Source organism: Anolis carolinensis, chromosome 2 (assembly GCF_035594765.1).
Source record: "Anolis carolinensis isolate JA03-04 chromosome 2, rAnoCar3.1.pri, whole genome shotgun sequence".
NCBI lineage: Eukaryota > Metazoa > Chordata > Lepidosauria > Squamata > Dactyloidae > Anolis > Anolis carolinensis.
The window spans coordinates 309544541-309563627 of NC_085842.1; the positions used below are offsets into that span (position 1 = coordinate 309544541).

Consider the following 19087-nt stretch of genomic DNA (forward strand, 5'->3'; position numbering starts at 1 on the left):
TTTTATTTGTTTATAATTTTTTTTATTGCTGAGTTTTATATTGCTTATTGCCTGGGCTTGGCCCCATGTAAGCAGCCCCGAGTCCCCTCGGGGAGATGGGGCAGAGTATACAAATAAAATTATTATATTATTCTTATTCTTGCCTTACTCCAATGATATACACAATGCTTGATTGGCTGACCACACAAACCTGAATACTTTGACCTTGAGTGGCTTTTTAAAAAGTTTTATATACAAACACTGAAACATATACTAAGATGAAAAAGTAGAACTTTTTGGCAATAGTCAAACCATTAAAGGAAACTAGAGGGTGAAAGAATCTTGGAGCCCATCTACATTGCCATTATAATGCAGATTGGAATGGATTATATAGCAGTGTAGATTCATATAATCCAGTTGAATGCAATTCAATTTGTATTATATCAGTCTACACTACCCATATAATGCAGTTTAAACTGCATTATATGGCAGTATAGATGGAGCCTTGGAAGCAAGAGTTCAAATGGTGTCAATTTGTCAGGTGATACATAGACTAAAAGGGGCTTTGTTTGAAAAAAATCTTTTCAAATCAGAATTATCTGACTGTAGCCAAAGCAAATAAAAAATTCCATTCAAAACTAAATACCTTTGCCTTTTCACTAGAATTCAACACAACATGGATGCCAAAATTGCCGAACAGATGCATATTTCTTAAACCTTCAATACACTTCTTATATCACTTCTTTTTGTATTCAACTCTGCCATGATATTAGTCCCAGTTATCTCCTGTCTTTTGTTGAATTCTCTAAAGAACAGGTTGCATAGGGATGCTTCTGTTTCCCCGTTTTAACAAGATTAGAATTAGATAGCTTTGTGGCCTCACTGAGTGAAAAATCTGGATAGTCTGCACAGAGGTGATCCAGTTTTCTCATTATCCTCTGAAGTACATGAGAGTCAGGAATAATAGTATGCAAAAGCAAACTGTCCACAGTCCAAGCAGAGGATCATTGTGGGATGCAGGATGAACAGAGCTGGGCAGATATTTCTCCCTAGCCATGTCATAAAGCAAAACATAGTTTAAAGTCTAGACCTTTTCATCAAAAATCAATTCGAAAAACAGGCTTGACTTATCCACACATCAGTGTAAGTACTACCTTAACATTTATCTTAAAAAGTATCATATCTTTCTCTGAGTAAAGTGGTAAAAAGAGAGAACTTAACCCATCTGAAGAAGCCCTGGTCCCATCTACTATCTCTGCCATGGCATTGCTTTTGGCCTTTTGAAAGCCGGGGGGGGGGGGGGGATGGAAGCAGCAATGGCCAGGTGAGGCAGGTCCTCCAAGGCAGCATTAGCACTTCCCCCTATCTACAGAATGATTCTGGAGTCATCCATCCATAATATCAAAATCCACAATCCTGAAACCTGTCCTAGACTTATATGAGGTAGACTTATACACAAGTATATATATAAGCTTTACAAGTAACAACAACATTATGCAGGACTAGAAGGAGAAAAAAGAATTACAGTATACATGCACCCTGGAGAGAGATATCATCAGATGGGATTTGCTTTTAGCTTTGAGGGGGGAAAGGAGTCCTTTTTTCTTAACTAGAAAAGCAAAGGCATCCACTGATGCTAAACTGAGCCTTGATTTTGTGCCCTTTGCTGGAGCAGGTGCATAATACAGCTAAAATGATGCAAAGCAGACCTAAAACCTATTTTAAGAATATATCCCAGTTTAAAGAATCTTTTAATCCTATTAACAGGCTTTAATCATATAAGCAGTTTTCACTTATTTTATTTTTTAATGCTGTATTAGCATAGCATTGACCTTCTATCAGGGTAATGTTCACCTTAGCAGCTAATTTCCCTTCCCATGCCTTGAACCACAGCAAGATTCTGCTTATAAAATGGCTTCTTTCTATTTTCCACTGCAGTGCAGGCTGTGATGATTTTTCTGACATAATCTTGCCTCTTAGGAGGGCTTAATCTGGGTTAATTTAATAGTTAACCTTCCTTTCTGTGCTTCCATAATTTGGCATTAAAGCCAAAAGGACGCCAAGGCAAATACCTTTCTTTAAAGGCTTGCAGAAACAGGGAATACACACACTCAAATTTAACTACTCAATCTTTGAATACTCAATGTATTCCATTCATTAAGGTATGTCTCATGGTCCACAGGATCCTGCTGTAAACTGTGCACTTGTTAAGAGCCTGATTCATCACTGGTATTCTGAGGAGCAATCTGCTAAGTATTTCAGACTAAGTCACTACTTTTGTGCCTGCGTCAGAAATGGATCTTGCAAAACCAAAGGCAGAGTGTGTAGCTACTAGGCATGTATGATCAGTAAAAATGGTTCAAAAGTACTTACAAAACTGGGAGGTCCTGGAGCTTCATTTCTGAAGTGTTTCTAAAGTTTAGTTAGTCTTGTTATAGCAATGAGTTTTTTTACTAACAAAATTTTGTTACTATTTCATTATAGTAATTGCATATGTGCATTAATGCAATAATTACTACTGTTGGGGAAACTTCAGGGGCTTCTATCACCCTCATTTTTAAAGCTATTGGGATGACACTTGCTACAATGGTAGGACAAATTTACCACTCTTTGCCCATCAAGTTTCATAACATTTAGCTTATCCACAGATTTTTTTTAATAAACAACTTTTAAAAAATTACAGGAGCTGTCTATTTGAATTTTATATACAATGCACAAGATAATCAGCGCATCAATGCCCAGAAGTTTCAGAGAGATTAATACATTTGCAGATTTAATGGGGATTTTAAAAAGTTTAGACCAACACAATTTATCTCTCCAAAAGCGACAACAGCAATCCCCTTGAATGGCAGAATCCCTACTCATTCCTTGCCTCTGTCCCCTTGGCACAATCCTGAATGCTTGTTCTTCTCTTCTTCTACTTTTTTTCTTCAGCGTTTGTTCTGCTGGATGGCGGGGTTTGTTTTACTGGTTTGTTGGCATCATTTCACCTGATTGTATCCCTGATCAGGGTGTATTCTAGTAGTCTTCAGATCGTTGTGCAATGCATCCAGAAAGCATTCCTTTGGTCGTCCCTTTGGTCTCTTGCCGGGCACTTCTAAATCAAGAGCAATTTTGCAAATGGACTTGTCTTCACCTCGGAGAGTATGACCATACTATCTGAGGCGTGATTCTCATAGTTTGTCAGCAATTGGAGTAATGCCAAAGTGTTGCTGGATGTCATTGTTGCAAATGTGGTCAAGGCGTGTGATGCCAGCTGCAAGTCATAGCATCTTCATCTCCATAACATCGAGGTGGTATTCTGCTTCCTTTGTTGTGTGACTTTGTCAAAAAAGTTGCCAAAAAGTTTGCTTGTTCTCCTCTAACAGTTGTTTATGACTTAGCCTCAACAGAGATCTAAGCATGCTTTCCCCTGTTATGATTTATATTTTTTTTCCAAGAGAATTGCTCTTAAGAGTCATGAAAATACAGAGCCTGACCTGGGTGTAACCTCCTTCTGATGTGTATACTAACACTTTGTGTCAGCAACCATGCTCCAAATGCTACCTCTTCGCAAGGCATTGCCATTTCTGTCAATGAATTATTTCATGAACTAGATAGTTGGTTGAACATTCAAAGGGCTTGGATGGCGTTTTAGTGAGCACATTATGTAAGATCGGAGGCCTGGGGAAAGCAACTCTACAATAAATTGCATGTATTTAGAAGATGTCATGTTGATATTTTGATATTATGATATATTGTAGGACAACTTCTGTTGATAGGAAAGATAGAACTTCTACACCAAAAATGAGGGAGATTAGATTATTCCATTAAAAATTATTTCTGCTTCACTAAACAATCAAGCACATTATATTAATAGAAATCAAGAGATCAATCCCAGCTTTAGAGTAGCTCTTAAGATGTCAGTCCATTCTACCTCACACTTGCTCTGCAATTCCTCCAACATGAGACAAACCCTGGATTCCTTATAGTGAAGTGCCAAGTCCTTTTGAAAGCAGTCTGGAACTTCAATACACTTCCAAGTAAGCAAAACCCCTGTGGAGACATGAACCTTTGCAACTCCCACAGTGCACTGCACACTCGGTGCATTCAGTGTGAAGTGTAAAGCTTAACCAAGCTTTAAAAGAATCCTAGAATGTGTGCCATGTATCTGCAGAATGGATGCAACAAACAGAACTTAAAGCAGAATATGTTCAAAAGCAAGAAATGAAGAGGAGTTGGAGAAGGCAACATATGGAGAAATTAATTAAAAATGAACCTCCATAATCTGAGAGATATTATTTTGGAATGCAAAGCACATTCCCAAATGCTTGTGTTAGTGTACAAGCTGTCCACAGAAGGGGGGAAATATAACATCCCAAAGCTCTGGAAATTATATCTTATAGTTGCTTTGGCAATAATCAAGAATACAGTGGGTAGTTTGCTGGCTGAGCTTTAAGTTATGGTATGTTCGGACCTCATATTTTTTTCCTAGTCATTCCTGGGCACAAGTTTTCATCTATGATTTGTTTCCAGTGATGAGACAGTGGCTGTAGCACTTGTTGCTAAGATAGATACATAAAGGTGTATGTATTTAAGAAAAGAGGCAGTCACCAGAAGTCAGCACATTTCTAGTAACCTAGTAGCAGGGAAGACCTGAGATCTGAGGGGATATAAATTTTTTCACATAGGCAATCTTTCTTTGTCTCTCCAACTGCAATTCACCAAACAAGGCCATCAGAGAAAGCCATCCAGGAAGTGTTAGCAATGTGCATGTAGCAAAGGTAGAGCATTGGTTGAGCAATTGATAGCCACTTGTAAATAGCACAGCTGACCAAACTATCTCAATGTTTTCTTTTTAAAGTAGGTCAAAGGATTCTCTTTTCTTTTACAATTGATGTTTCGATCTACACTTCTTCACACTATGAAGAAACTGTGTACCTAAGTTGTGATTTCCAGGAAAGGAATGGAACAGTCCCAACTCTGCTTCTGCCAGGCTCCTTTGTTTTCAACTGAATCCTACTATGCTCTCTTTTTCTTCATCTGAGGAGGCCTCCTTCAAGTAGGACATGCTGTAGGTATGTGTGGTGGTGAGGAAGAAGCAACCTTTGGACTGCTTCCGTAGGATATTCTATGTGTTATTGGGAAGGGAGCATCCACTTCAATATTCCTTTCTACCTCAGTTTTTAATGAAAAAGTTGGATGGAGGAAAGCACAAACTACAAGTAATGTGTATCCTCTTTTAACAATCTGATGACCAAGTTTTACAATGCAGTTGTGTAGGGTAGTTATCTGAAGGTTGAGTTATTCCTTGATTATGATACACTACATTTCTGCTGAGTGGAAAAGTTGACACCTGAATGCACGCTCAACTATGTGTGCATATGAGCATGAACATCCATGTGCTCAATGTGTGCAACTACAATTCCCTAGCTTGAATTGAATGCAGACATTCTGAACTGAACAAAGTGCTCAATCATTTCCTTAGCGGAACTTAGTAATGCCTAAAACATCAACAGGATTTTGGCCAATATAGAATAAAATGAAGACACCCTTCATTGAAGTGTTGAAAAACAATTTAGTGTACTCATGAAAACAGAACTGTTCTAAAACATTTGCACCACACTTCTCCTTTCTTGTTGATTTCAACAGAGGTTATCATTGTATTTTCCAAGTGCTATAGTTTCCCTCTCAGAGCATCATATTTCTGATGAATTTAGAACTGTGAGGATCATGTTCTATTTGCTTTCCTGCAGAGGATCAAGATAAGGACTCTGTCTTGATATAGTGAAGCTTAGGATCTCCATGGATCAGAATCCCTTTGGTTTATGTACCTCATCTTCCAGCTCAGCACATCAGCAGAGATCTCATATTTATAGCTGAAAAAGTGACAGCAAAAGTACTGGAACTTCATCATAGAGGAATGACACCCAAAATAGCTGGGAGCAAACTCTCTTTATGTGGTTTTATGAAAGACAGAATGCACCCTGTGGTGACATTCTTCTTCTCTTAATTATGCTGAATTTGAATGACAATTAAATCAGTGCTTGTAGGTGGGGAATCTTGACATAATTTTAACTAATCATACAAACTACGATTGTAATTGCTATGCCAAAATCTGCTTTTCAGTTCATGAATGCTTTCTTTCTCCACCAAATGAAGTCTTGTTTTTTTTACCTCCATTTCAGGAAGTTTAGAATTCTTCCTACTTTCTTTTGAAATTACTTTATGATGATAGAGGCCAGGGGACCGTGGCTATTTAAAAAAAAATAACAACAAACTTTAATACATATCTCCCTCTGGGTGACCTTTCCTGGGCTTTATATGGTGTTGGAAAGAGCTGAAGATCACTGAAGATAGTATAATTGTATAGTGCAAGATAACATAACAAAACCCTCTATCACTTTGAAGTGAAGCAAGCATCAGTATAATTATGTAAACCATAGCTAATTTTGTTCTTGTACTGTAAAGAGGCTTTGTACATTTTTGGGGATTTTCAACACTTGTGGATTTTTTGTAAAAAGAATGTTGTGCATCAAATTTGTGCAAAAGATAAAGGCTACAATCTCACAATGGAATAACATAGTCCCCACATATAGTGATATACACAATCCTTGCAGTAAATGGTAGAATTCAAGAATAGAACCAAGACAGCAAGAACCAAGATGGGCAAGCAAATGCACAGACAAGACACTGTATAGTCACACGGAAAGTGCATTTGTGCATGACCCTGTTTCTGCAAGACTTAAATGAATATGGACAAAACTGTACAGTCTCTTACATATGGGAACTTGTACATGTGTAAGATACTAACAGGGTTCATTATTGTAAATCATTAGCTTTTTGTGAAAACACACTATTGTTTTTCACCAATATTTTGCAAAAAATCTAATACAAAAAAATCTCATGGCCGTTCTTTTTCTTTTTTTAAAAAGGGGGTGCTATTTTTTAAAAAATCAATAGAACTCAACCATTCCTTATATCTCTACCCTTACTCTAGAGCAGGGGTCCCCAAACTAAGGCCTGTGAGCCGGATGCTGCCCTCCAAGGTCATTATTTGGCCCCTATCCTAAACTTTAGACTTAGGGTTGACCTAAATCTGAAATGACTTGAAGGCACATACAAAAAAACAATTCTAATTTTGGAGTATTTCATTATAGTCTGGCCCCCCAACAGCCTGAGGGACCGGGTTGTTGTATGTTTCCCGGGCTGTATGGCCATGTTTTAGAAGTATTTTTTCCTGACGTTTCGCCCACATCTATGGCAGGCATCCTCAGAGGTTGTGAGGCATGGAGAAACTAAGCAAGGAAGGTTTATATAAGTCTGAGAGACTGTGAACTGGTCCTCCACTTAAAAAGTTTGAGGACCCCTGCCCTAGAGAATGTATTCCTAAATTTACTTCTCCTCTATAACTTGAAGCTTTTTTTTATTTGTGTCAGGAGCAACCGGAATTGCTTCCGGGGTGAAAGAATTGGCCATCTGCAAGGACATTGCCCAGGGGACGCCCGGATGTTTTGATGTTTTTACCATCCTTGTGGGAGGCTTCTCTCGTGTCCCCACATGGAGCTGGAGCTGATAGAGGGAGCTCATCCACACTCTCCCCGGCTGGGATTCGAACCTGGCAGCCTTCAGGTCAGCAATCCAACTTTCAAGTCACAAGGCTTTTATCCCCTAGGCCACCAGAGGCTAAACTGCCTTGAGAGTGAAGTAACAGGAGGAACAGACATAGAAGGATGTAGGCCATTCCTAGTAAAACTATATATGTCCAGTTGCATCAGTCACCAAACTTCACTTCCCAAATTTTTTTAGAGCTGAATAGCATTTGTCAAAAGGATGGCAAAACATTGTTTTGGTATAGAAGAAGTACTCTTTTCCAATCCATGGTTGGAAGAAGTGGGAGGGCTTTCCTTCATGCAACCTTGGCACTCCCTGTTTTAAGAAAATAAATAGGTTCCTTCCTTGTGCAAGTTCTGACACTTGTTAAAACCTTCCTGTGTAGAGTCTATACAATACAGTTGGATTTGGCCATAACTAAATGTATCTCCCCCAAATAATTTTAAAGCGCTGTTCTAATTGTTGTTCCACTAGTCTTTCACCCCTACCCTCTCTCTCTCACACCCCCCCCCCTCCAATTTCTTTTAATATTTGTGATGTTGCATGATTTGAACTGAACAAGGAGCAGCAGGACAACTATGTGTTACCAGACAGGTGAACAGTTGGATGAATGAATGAAGTTGTTACATCCCAGGTATAAGAGGAGAAAATATTTTTCATTGCCTTATTATTAGGGATAATGTTTGCAAACCACTGATATACCAGGAAGATGCATGAATGTGATGCATAACAAGAACAAGTCAGGAAAACAATCATTAAAAGCCATTCCCTCAAAGTTTGATCTGCTTTGTGGAAATTGAAAAAGAAAACCCTTCTCCCATTAGTATACAGTAGTACACTTGTCATGAATAGCATAAAGACAAATTGTCGAGGAAAGTGGAATAACAGACAATGGAACACCTCCTGCCACCCTTTTGACAAACGCAAAGTACGAGGGCTTGATTGCCATTGTGTTCAGTAACTGGCACCAGTAGGAAGACTGTGTTCTGAAGGAAAGCGTGGGATGTCACTTCCACTCAGCACAGAGCTCATTAGCACTGAAACTTTGTTACGAAGCAAAGGCACACTTCTCAAAAGCCAGTAATACTGCAGCCATAGAATATAAAATGCTGATTATGTTTTGGACTCAATCGTCAACCCAACAAGCTCATCATTAGATCACCTATTTCACATGGTCTCTTGCACAGCGAAGCAACTTAATTAAGAAAACGTGTTAGTAGTGCTAGAAATGCTTACAGAATTAATGAGCAAGTATGCTGGCTATTTTGGGGAGAGAGACTACAAAGGCAATTCCCAAGTTTATGATCTGACCTTTACCTGATCAGACTTTTCCGTTCTAATGGAAAGATTAAAAACCAAACAATCTACCTTTCCAGGCCTACAGTGTCATGATGTGACATACAATTATGGCTGCATATGTACCACCTTTGATGCATAAAACCAGTCAAAAGAGTAACTGAACTCAGAGCTAGAATGCAATGTCACATAAATGCAACGCTGGGGAGGGGCACCAGACCATAATATTTCATATAATGGAACCCCTTTCCTTGGATTTTACTGTAACACTAACTGAATCACCATGTACTTGCAGGCAGGTTTGCAGATCAGAATGAACAGACTTGGAAATATCTGAATTTCTATTCCCTCCCACATGCAGATTCCGGTTTCTGGAAGTTGTGATGGCTAAGATAACGGCTACTTTGACCCTGAGCTGGAAAAAGGTTTCCTTAAAAAGATTGAGCTGGATCCATCATTTCTTTCTCACACTTATAAAGAGCATCTTTTGAATGGACTTTGCTTAAAATTTTCCCATCAGTGGAAATAGGTACATTTTTTTCCTGAATTCCATTTTCCCTCTGTGGCACTAAGCACTCTGGTTCCCAAGTCACCAATATCAGGGTCTTAAAACCATGTTCAGAGGACACAGAATTACAGGGGGAGAGAAGAAATTATGCCGACTACTTAGCCTGTGTGATCAATGATAATAAATGTTTCAATATTCATTACTAAATTAGGGGGAGCAGAAAAACTTCTAAAATGTTTCTAAAGTATAGTAAGGGGTCCATATGGTAACTATAATGATTTGTTACTTTTTCGTTTTGTAATTCCTCAAGAGGGGGAGCTTCCAGGACTCCTTTCTCCCCTCAGCTTTAGAGCTATTGGGATGAAACTAGCTACAATGATAAAACACATTTACCACTGTAACCCCCCTCTCCAAGTTTCAGAACATTTCACACATCCACTGATTTTGGGGAATTTTTACAAGTTTTTATGAACAACATTTTTTTTTTTTAAAAAAAAGAAAACTACAAGAGCTACCTTCTTGAATTTCAATTTCCAATGATAAAACATAACCAGGGCATCATTTCCTCCAAGTTTCAGAAGGATTTGCACATATACTGATTTTAAGGAAATTTTAACCAACACAAACTAAACAGTACTATTTCACTGGAAAACCACAAGGGCCATCCAGTCAAGCCCTCTTCTGCCAGGCAGGAAAAGCACAGTTAAATCATTCCCATCCATCCAGCTTTTGAAATAATAATAATAATAATAATAATAATAATAATAATAATAATAATAGGAAACCTCCTCAGTAAACTTTGGAGTCACTGCTTCTCAACTTTGCCTACTTCACAGGGTTGATTCAGCTCCCAACAATCTGCTTTTATCTTGAAATCCCTTTAGAGAATGAACACGGGTTTCCCCCCACCAAAACATTCAGGGAGGAGGAGGAGGAGGAGGAGAAGGCACGAGGCAGCTTTAATACGGACCGCCCTGATGAAACGTATCTCCCCTCGGAGGTTTAAATTGTCGGGGGAGGCCATGCTCTCAATCCCATCACCCTCGCAAGTGCGACTGGTGGGGACAAGAGACATGGCCTTCTCAGTGGTGGCCTTTCATCTGTGGAATTCCCTCCTGAATGAAATCAGGCCAGCCCTCTCCCTCCTGACCTGCAGGAAAAAAAAATTAAGATGTGGCTGTGGAATCAAGCATTTGAGCAGTAAATAAAGCAGTGCAATAATGAGAATGAATTAATATGACTGATAAATGGAAAGACCTTGGACTATGACTTGAATTTTTGTGATTTTAATTGAGGTTATAATAATTGGATGTTTTTAACTGTTTGGATTTTAATTGTAATTTTTTATCTTCTGAATTGTATGTTATTGGTATTGAATTGTTGCCTGTTGTAAGGCCACCCTGAGTCCCCTTTGGGGTGAGAAGGGTGGGGTACAAATGTGGGAAATAATAATCATAATCTATCATGTTTAGTCACTATTGTCCTGGGGTGCCACCACTTTCTCTTAAATGTTGAAACAGATATATACACAGGTTTCCAAAGCTCCCACCTGAAATGAAAAAGAGAAAACTGTTCTGCCAAAGGGCAGGTCTAATCTAATAAGATTAAAATACTGTAAGTCAATTGTGCTTAAACATTAGAAGCAACTTCTTAATGGTAGGAACATTTTGATAATGAAGCAATTGGCTAATGGCCAGAGTCAGAATAGATTTACCTCCTTACTGGAAATCTTCAAGTTGCCATTTCTTGGGAATATTTTAGTTCTAGATTTCCTTCATGATACAGGAATGTGATTCAAAACGTTTTTACTTCAAATACACCTGAAAGGAAGCACCACCTACCCAAGTGTTCAATGGAATAGTATCGCTGTTTGCTGTCTACTCGCACTGTCTCAGCGTATGGGCTGCCCACACCATAGCCAATGATGTATCCACGTACAACGATATTTGGATTCAGAGGCGGTGTCCAGCTCATTACGATGCTGGTTGACAAAGGCCTGACATGAAGAGAGCTTGGCTGGTCAGGAACCTGAGATTCTAGAAGTCAAAGAAAATAGCTATTAGGGTTAAGATGGACTACATTAGATTATTGAAAAGTGTACACTTTGTGCTTCTATCACAATTGATGGAGTAAAAGTCAAGTGCCTTTCCTTGTTTCATGCAGAATTAGAATGGAAACTGTACTTAGTTTTTGAATTATCTTGGCTTTTGATCTGCTTTTGCCACACCATTTAATCTTTTTTCACTAGAAACAAACAGGATTTTGACTATTCCACTCACATTCAGATTACCGTACCCCTTATTCATGCCATTATATGAATGAATAAATAAATAAATCTGAAAGCATGAGATAAGGGGAAAAAGAACAACTATACTTTATGAAAATGTATTGGTGGCAGTGAGAGGAAGTCAATAATTGTCAACAAAAATTAACTTCATGGAATTATCCATCCAAATTAGCCCCTGAAAAACAATATTTTCAATGATACAATAGGAGAAGCAAACAGAGAAAATCCCACAGCCTAACCAAGAGCTTGCAGGTTTAATTTTTTTTTTACTGGCAACAGTTCATTAGAAATATATTTACAGTAGAGTCTCACTTATCCAACATAAACGGGCTGGCAGAATGTTGGATAAGCAAAAATGTTGGATAATAGGGAGGGATAAAGGAAAAGCCTATAAAACGTCAAATTACATTATGATTTTACAAATTAAGCACCAAACATGTTTTACAACAAATCAACAGAAAAAGAAGTTGAATACATGGTAACGTGATATAGTAATTACTATATTTACAAATTTAGCACCAAAACATCGGAATGTATTGAAAACATTAACTATAAAAACATTGGCTGCTAACAAATTGACTACAAATCAAGATAAAATTGCATAAAATGAACTTGCAGTAACAACATTGTCAGAAGTTAAGTTCGTAAAAAGTTCAGTTCTTGCTGCCTAGAGAAATAGCTGTGGATCCGGGTAGGAGGCAGATTGCATTGGATAATCCAGAACGCTGGATAAGCGAAGGTTGGATAAGCAAGACTCTACTGTATTTACATTTTTCTTAAACAACCTGCTCCGATAATAGCACTCAAAAAAAGATTTTCTATCTAAAAAACAAAAAAAAATATTTACAGATTTTCATATGAGCATTTTTGCATGAGAGGCAATATTTCGAATGAATATCCTGTCAAATTGTGTGTGTTTTCCAAATTATCCAAAGGTTTAAACGAGCCATTTTAGGAGAGTTTTGCACAAGAGCTATCATATTCCAAGTCTCTTTGGAAGAGTAATAAAGTAGCTCTTCTCTTTGAGAGCAGAAGAGACAAGTTATGATATTTTCTGCAGCGAGGAGTCCTGGCATATTATAGTTAAATGATACAGATGAAAGGACACCCACACAAAAATGCTGATGCAAACTCTGGCAAAAGGGCTGCTTTTAATTGTGAAGTATTCCTACAGTAAACCTTGGGGAGGGAAGGGGGGAGAGAGAGACATTTAAAGCAGTGATGGGAACTAGTATTTTTCAGTAGCAGTCATTTATTACTCAGCCCATGCCCTTGATATTTTAGTGAATTTTAGTGAATTTTTACAATTTTCCAAAGTACACACTGTTGAAACTCCTGGAACATGTTGTTAGAACATTAGGGATCTCAATATCTACAACAATGTTGCAAGTGTTTTTCACATGTTACCATCTTAAAGTTTATTTATTCTGCAATTATATTTCATTTAAAGGGTAAAACACAAACAAAATGATTTAATTCATTTCTTGAGACATTTACATGGACCCACAATCCATTAATGCTTCTTATACTTAAAATTAATCGAATAGTTATAAATTGCTGCATAAAATCAGTAAATATTCAGATTCACTACACATTAATGGGCAGAATTTACACCAATATATTGAAGATATTTTGCCTTTAAATATAATTACTATATGTCCATTTATGAGCAGTTTTGCAAAAGCTACTGCACAGAAGACTTAAGTACTGTGCTGTCATAACATTTCTACAAATATACAGTCACAAGAGAGAGGCAATGAAAGGAAAGAATACAGAATGTTGAAAATGTAGGAAGGTATAATTGGATTATGGTAGAAAATGTATAGTTAATTGGGTAGCAAAAACACACATCAGAGAATAGATGAGTCTATATGGACAAAGGAGGTGGTTATAATATAAATCTGTAGGCTTTGGATATATTACTCCATATCGTCAACAGTACAATTAAAATGAGGTGCCCAGACAATTTAAATTCCCACTGAGAGAAGATGTAGCCTTCATATTTTATACAACATACTAAAAGTTACATAACTCCTCTTATTTTGTATAATTTATTGTTATTATGGAGACATTCTTTTCTTGAGGGTATGATTCTTGATGTACCAGACTAGTTGCAAACAGTGGTGATGAGGGAAGGCAAAGAAAATGTGGCAGCTCTGAGCACTTCATTTCTTCCATGATTTAATTTCCTTGTAAGCCCCCCCCTCCCCCGGGCTTTTGAAAAATCAGAATATTTTACTTGAATATTTTCAAAAATAGCATCATCAAGATTAAAAACAAGTAATTTAATAATTTATGGTGGAGGGGAAAAAACCACAGCGATTAGAAAACTGAATTGTTTCTGCATATACTTTTTTTACTTTACACAACTCCAATATTCCAGTATCATCTCCATAGAAACACAGTTCCTGATTTAGTGCAGTGAATTCAAAGGTGGGAAGAGAGTGATGAACACTTATAAAGAATACCCACAATTTTTTTTTTCATTATCAGCAAGAAAGGTCACATTGACCTTAAATAAATGGACATCAGATTTTGGTGTGTCTTTGCATGTGCCTTCATGTCATCTGTCAACTTACATACATTTCATACTATGAAACCTTTGCTCACCAAACCCAACTTTTAGGCATAAAATAATGCTTTATGCAAAAATGTTGACAGCATTCTATTATTTTATGAATTTGTAAGTTCGCTTTCACATTGTGCAATGGACACATGTAGTTGTGTAAATAGAGTTTTGCGGGTGTACTCCTGATGCACACAATTGTGCATGTGTCTGAATAATCTTTAATTATGAATAATTTGTTTCTTCAGTGGGGAACTTTTTTTCAATGAGATTGCACAGGCAGCCACTGTACTTTTCCCATCACTCAATGAAACCACAAGCCAACATATCTGCACATATAAAAGTTTGTGACACAATGCTGGGATTCAGCAAAAGCATGCTCTAGCACAATTTTTACTTAACTATATGGGTTATGTGGCTCAGTGAGTACATTAAATAACCACAACATTAGGCCTTGGTCATAGGTTTTGCACAAGTTGCAAACAAACCTGTATAGTACAAGCTAGGCAATGCTTCTCTCAGGTGGGTTTATAATTGGTTGACTGACCAAACACAAAGGATGTTCTCCATTTGCTCCTCTGCATCCTGGGGAGAAGTGATTAGTGCAGTATCATATGGTTCAGTGCTGTTCAACATCTTTATCAATGACTTGGATGACAGAATAGAAGACATGCTTATCAAATTTGCAAATGACGCCAAATTAGGTGAGGTAGTTATTAATACCCCAGGAGACAGGATCAGAATCCAAAATGGCCTTAACAGATTGGAGAGCTGGACCAAAACTAACAAAATGAATTTCAACGGGGAACTATGTAAGGTCATAAACTTGGAAAAACTGAAATGCACTGATATAAGCTGAATGACGTCTGGTTTGACAAGAGATCTGAAAGAGATCTATGACTCTTGGTAGACTACAAGTTAAACATGAGTCAAGAGTGTAAAGCAGTAGCTAAAATAAAGCTGATGCAACTATAGGATCATAGAATCATAGAATAATAGAGTTGGAAGAGACCTCATGGGCCATCCGGTTCAACCCCCTGCCAAGAAGCAGGAAATCGCATTCAAAGCACCCCCGATGGATGGCCATCCAGCCTATCTAAGCATTAGGAGGAAATATTATGAAGTTAAAAGCTGTTTGACAGTAGAATATGCTGCCTCAAAGTCTTATTCTATGGTAGTTGTTAAGCAGCAGCTGGATGGTTATCTGTAAGGAATAATTTGATTGTGTATTCCTGTATGGCAATATGGGGTTGGAGTTGATCGCCTTTGTGGTCTCTTCCAACTCTATTATTCCATGATTCTAAACAGATGGTACTTAGAGGCAGTCTGTGAACTACAATTTTCCATGGATTTTTGTTGGACCGTTTCAGATAGCAGTTGTTGGACCTTTTGTCTGAAAACCTTTCATTGACAAAAGAAATGAAACTGCCATAACCCTTCAGTGAACATAAAAGCTAACCATAAGTTGAACATCTATAGCCCAGTGCCTGACACCATAGTTCTCTATGGAAGGAGAGGTTTCCCCCTGAGATGAACTATTCAAATACAAACATTCTCATCTGGCGTTAATGTAAGTATATGAGCTCAATCTTTCAAAGCATTTCTTTGTAAATAAAAAAGGCCCTATAACCATTTGGCATATGTCAAATATGACAAGTTTAATATTTTCTTCCATTGCTTTTTAAAGAACTGTTACAGTTACGTTTTACTAATGATTTTGTATAATTTTAATTTGTATTGTTTTTAAAAATATGTTCTTCTTGAATCCCATCACTGGGAAAAATGAAGGACATACATGGACACATAAATAAATAAGTAAATAAATAAATAAATATGCCTCTTTATCCTTTGTTACACACACGATTTAATGAATGTATGATACAAAAATGTGAGTCTCAATAGAATTTGATTCAATGGTGTTATGTCTGTGTTGTTTGTGCAGAACATTAAGATGTCAGGGTTTTTTCTATGTTTGGATGAGCTTCATTAATATAGTAGAATGAATTGTGATGCAAATGAACAACAACAACAACAAAAGATCTCGCAGTGTGCATGCGCCAATTCAAGAATTAGTTGCAAAAATTGTCCAAAATGAACCAGATTTCAGGAAAAGCTGACTATGGAGCAGAGCTAATTCAGAGCCAAGAATGAAATACCAGAATGGAGGTGCTGATAATGTTTTTCCCTAGAGAGGAAGTTAAACTTCTTTCTCCAGAAAATGTATAAGCTAATATTGTGTGCCATTTTCCTTAGAACAGGGAATAGTAATGCAGGATCCCTAGTATGGTTTCTTAAACAGTTTACATCCAATCTTGTGTGGGGCAGTGGAGCATCTAGGATTTTTTTCCTCTTCAAAAAGAAAACACAACATATGATGCTCAAAATAAATATTTAAAAGCCCCCAGCTGTTACAAAGACTATTCTGACTTTCCAGAGAACCTTGGATCAGCAGCAGTGTTTGGATTTCTAATCACTTTAACAAAACATACTAATTAAAAGGCATATCCATAGGGAGTTTTTCAAGATACTGTTCATTTTTTGTGTTACAGCAGATGCCAAGAAGACATCCAGTGATGAAAACCGATACAGCAAAAGAGCAAAGAGGGAGCCATAATCAACTGTGTGCTTGGCAGCACATGCTTATACTTAAACTTTTTCAGGTCTTACTTTCCAATGGGATGATTCCTTAAGGAATTATCTAGAGCAAAAATGGATGGTAGGTAGCTCCACATCTATTGATCTGGGGTCCAAACTGTTTATTAAAAGCAGCAACAAGTGCCTATGTAGAGAAAGTCAAGGTAGAAATGGTGATTGGGAGTTTTGAGGGATTTGATGTTCCTTTAGAACAATGGTTCTCAACCTGTGGGTCCTTAGATATTTTGGCTTTCAACTCCCAGCTTGTCACGACCCAGGCTGCAGAGCACCAATAACCATACACAGAGGCCAGAATCTAACTAATATCTTTATTAAGGAAATATATAAGGTTAATAAAAGCAAGTGTAGGAAATAGTTCAGGAGTAGACCTTTCAGGGAAGGTCAAAATTAGTCCAAAGAAACAATGTCCAATATGAAATATTAAGGTCCAAAGTTGTAATCCAATAACCGAAACACTCACTTCGCCAAGCGAAGTGAGGGGAGATGACAAGGTCCTTTAGTCCATGAAACTTGAGCAAGGCTAGGAAATAACTTGATACTTGGAACACAAGGCTTGAACAAGGCAACAAGAAACGAGGAGCAAACCAAGATCCGTGGAATTTACTTGGCAAGGTCCGGGAAGCAAGGCAAGATCCGTGGAAGTAAACAAGGCTGGGAACGAAGGCTTGGAAACAGGAACAAGGCTTGGAAACGGAGTAGCTGTCCACACACGCTACTCCAGTAGCTGACGAATTGACTCCGCAAGATTCCAAAAGGGGCAAGAAACCTAAATAGGGCCTCGTTTCCCACCAGAGAACACTTCTCTGGGGAAACCAGAAACGAAAGTCAATCTCTGTGTCCAGATGTATGACTCCCTAAAATTTCTCATGGAAGCAGGCTTAATCATCAGAATGCTTTGCTGCGATTCTCAGGCTTCGGCGATTAGCCTGCTGAACTCCTTTTTGTTGTAGATAATAATTACGGCGAGAAAATGGGGGAGATTTTGACTCAGGGCTTGTTTGGCAGATTTCTGGAATACAAACCTCCTGCAGGTGCAAGGGCTCTAATTCAGGCTGGGAAAGTTCCCTTTCTGGCTGAAATGGTGGAAAACCCAAGTTTTCCTCTTCATCTGTCACAACAGCACTAGGAACGGGACTACATGGCCCATGAGTCATCACACTATCCCCCTCCTCAAGCCCCCTCTCAAACTGGGACTCTCTCCCCGAGGCGCGAGGCCGCGGCTTGGCGGGATAGATCTGATGGAAACGGCGGGTTAAATCTGGGGCATGGACTGTGGAAGCGTCTTCCCAAGAGCGTTCCTCGGGACCAAAACCCACCCAGTCAATGAGATATTGAAGGCGGCGGCGGTGAAAGCGAGAATCCAAAATGTCCTGAACCTCGAATTCCTCCTCCCCATCCACCAAAATAGGAGTGGGGGCCGGCCGGTCTACATCAGGGCGCACACCTTCCGCCGGAAGGAGCAGAGAGCGATGAAACACTGGATGAAAGCGCATAGAGCGTGGGAGTTGGAGTTTGAAAGTCACGGGGTTAAGTTGCGCCACCACTGGATAGGGACCAATGAAACGGGCATCTAACTTCCGGCAAGGGCGATGGGAGGGCAAAAAGCGAGTGGACAGAAGAACCCGGTCTCCTACCTTGATTTCGGGGCCCGGCTGGCGATGTTTGTCCGCGTGACGTTTATAGTCCTCCTTGGCTTGGTCTAGTTGCTGGAGCAAATGTTGTTGCACCGCTGTGAGTTCCTGCAGCCAGTGTTCGGCTGCGGGAACTTCTGAGGTTTCAATGACAGGAGGAAAGAAACGTGGATGGAAGCCGTAGTTTGCAAAGAACGGGGTTTCTTTAGTCGAGGCCTGGACACCATTGTTATAGGCAAACTCTGACAGCGGTAACAGGGAAGCCCAATTGTCCTGCTGGTAGTTCACATAACAGCGAAGGTATTGTTCCAGAGTGGCATTGGTGCGCTCAGTTTGCCCATCCGTTTGGGGATGGTGAGCCGAAGATAAACGAGAGTCTATGCCCAATAGTTTTTGTAGTGCTTTCCAGAAACGAGAGGTGAATTGGGACCCACGGTCTGTGACCAAACTCTTGGGCAATCCATGCAATCTGAAAACATGTTGAAGGAATAAATCTGCAGTCTCTTTGGCCGTGGGAAGGCCATCGCAGGGAATGAAATGGGCTAACTTGGTAAAAAGGTCCACCACCACTA

At 38.8% G+C, this 19087-nt stretch overlaps 1 protein-coding gene across 2 annotated transcripts in view; it reads right to left on the reverse strand.

Moving 5' to 3' along the window:
- Positions 1-19087, reverse strand: part of dcc (DCC netrin 1 receptor) — a 1120333-nt gene that overhangs the window by 153894 nt on the left and 947352 nt on the right. For both annotated transcript variants that reach the window (XM_008117567.3, XM_008117566.3), the window contains exon 15: positions 11218-11412. In XM_008117567.3, coding sequence (XP_008115774.2) covers positions 11218-11412 — 195 coding nt within the window. The remainder of the gene's footprint in view (positions 1-11217; positions 11413-19087) is intronic.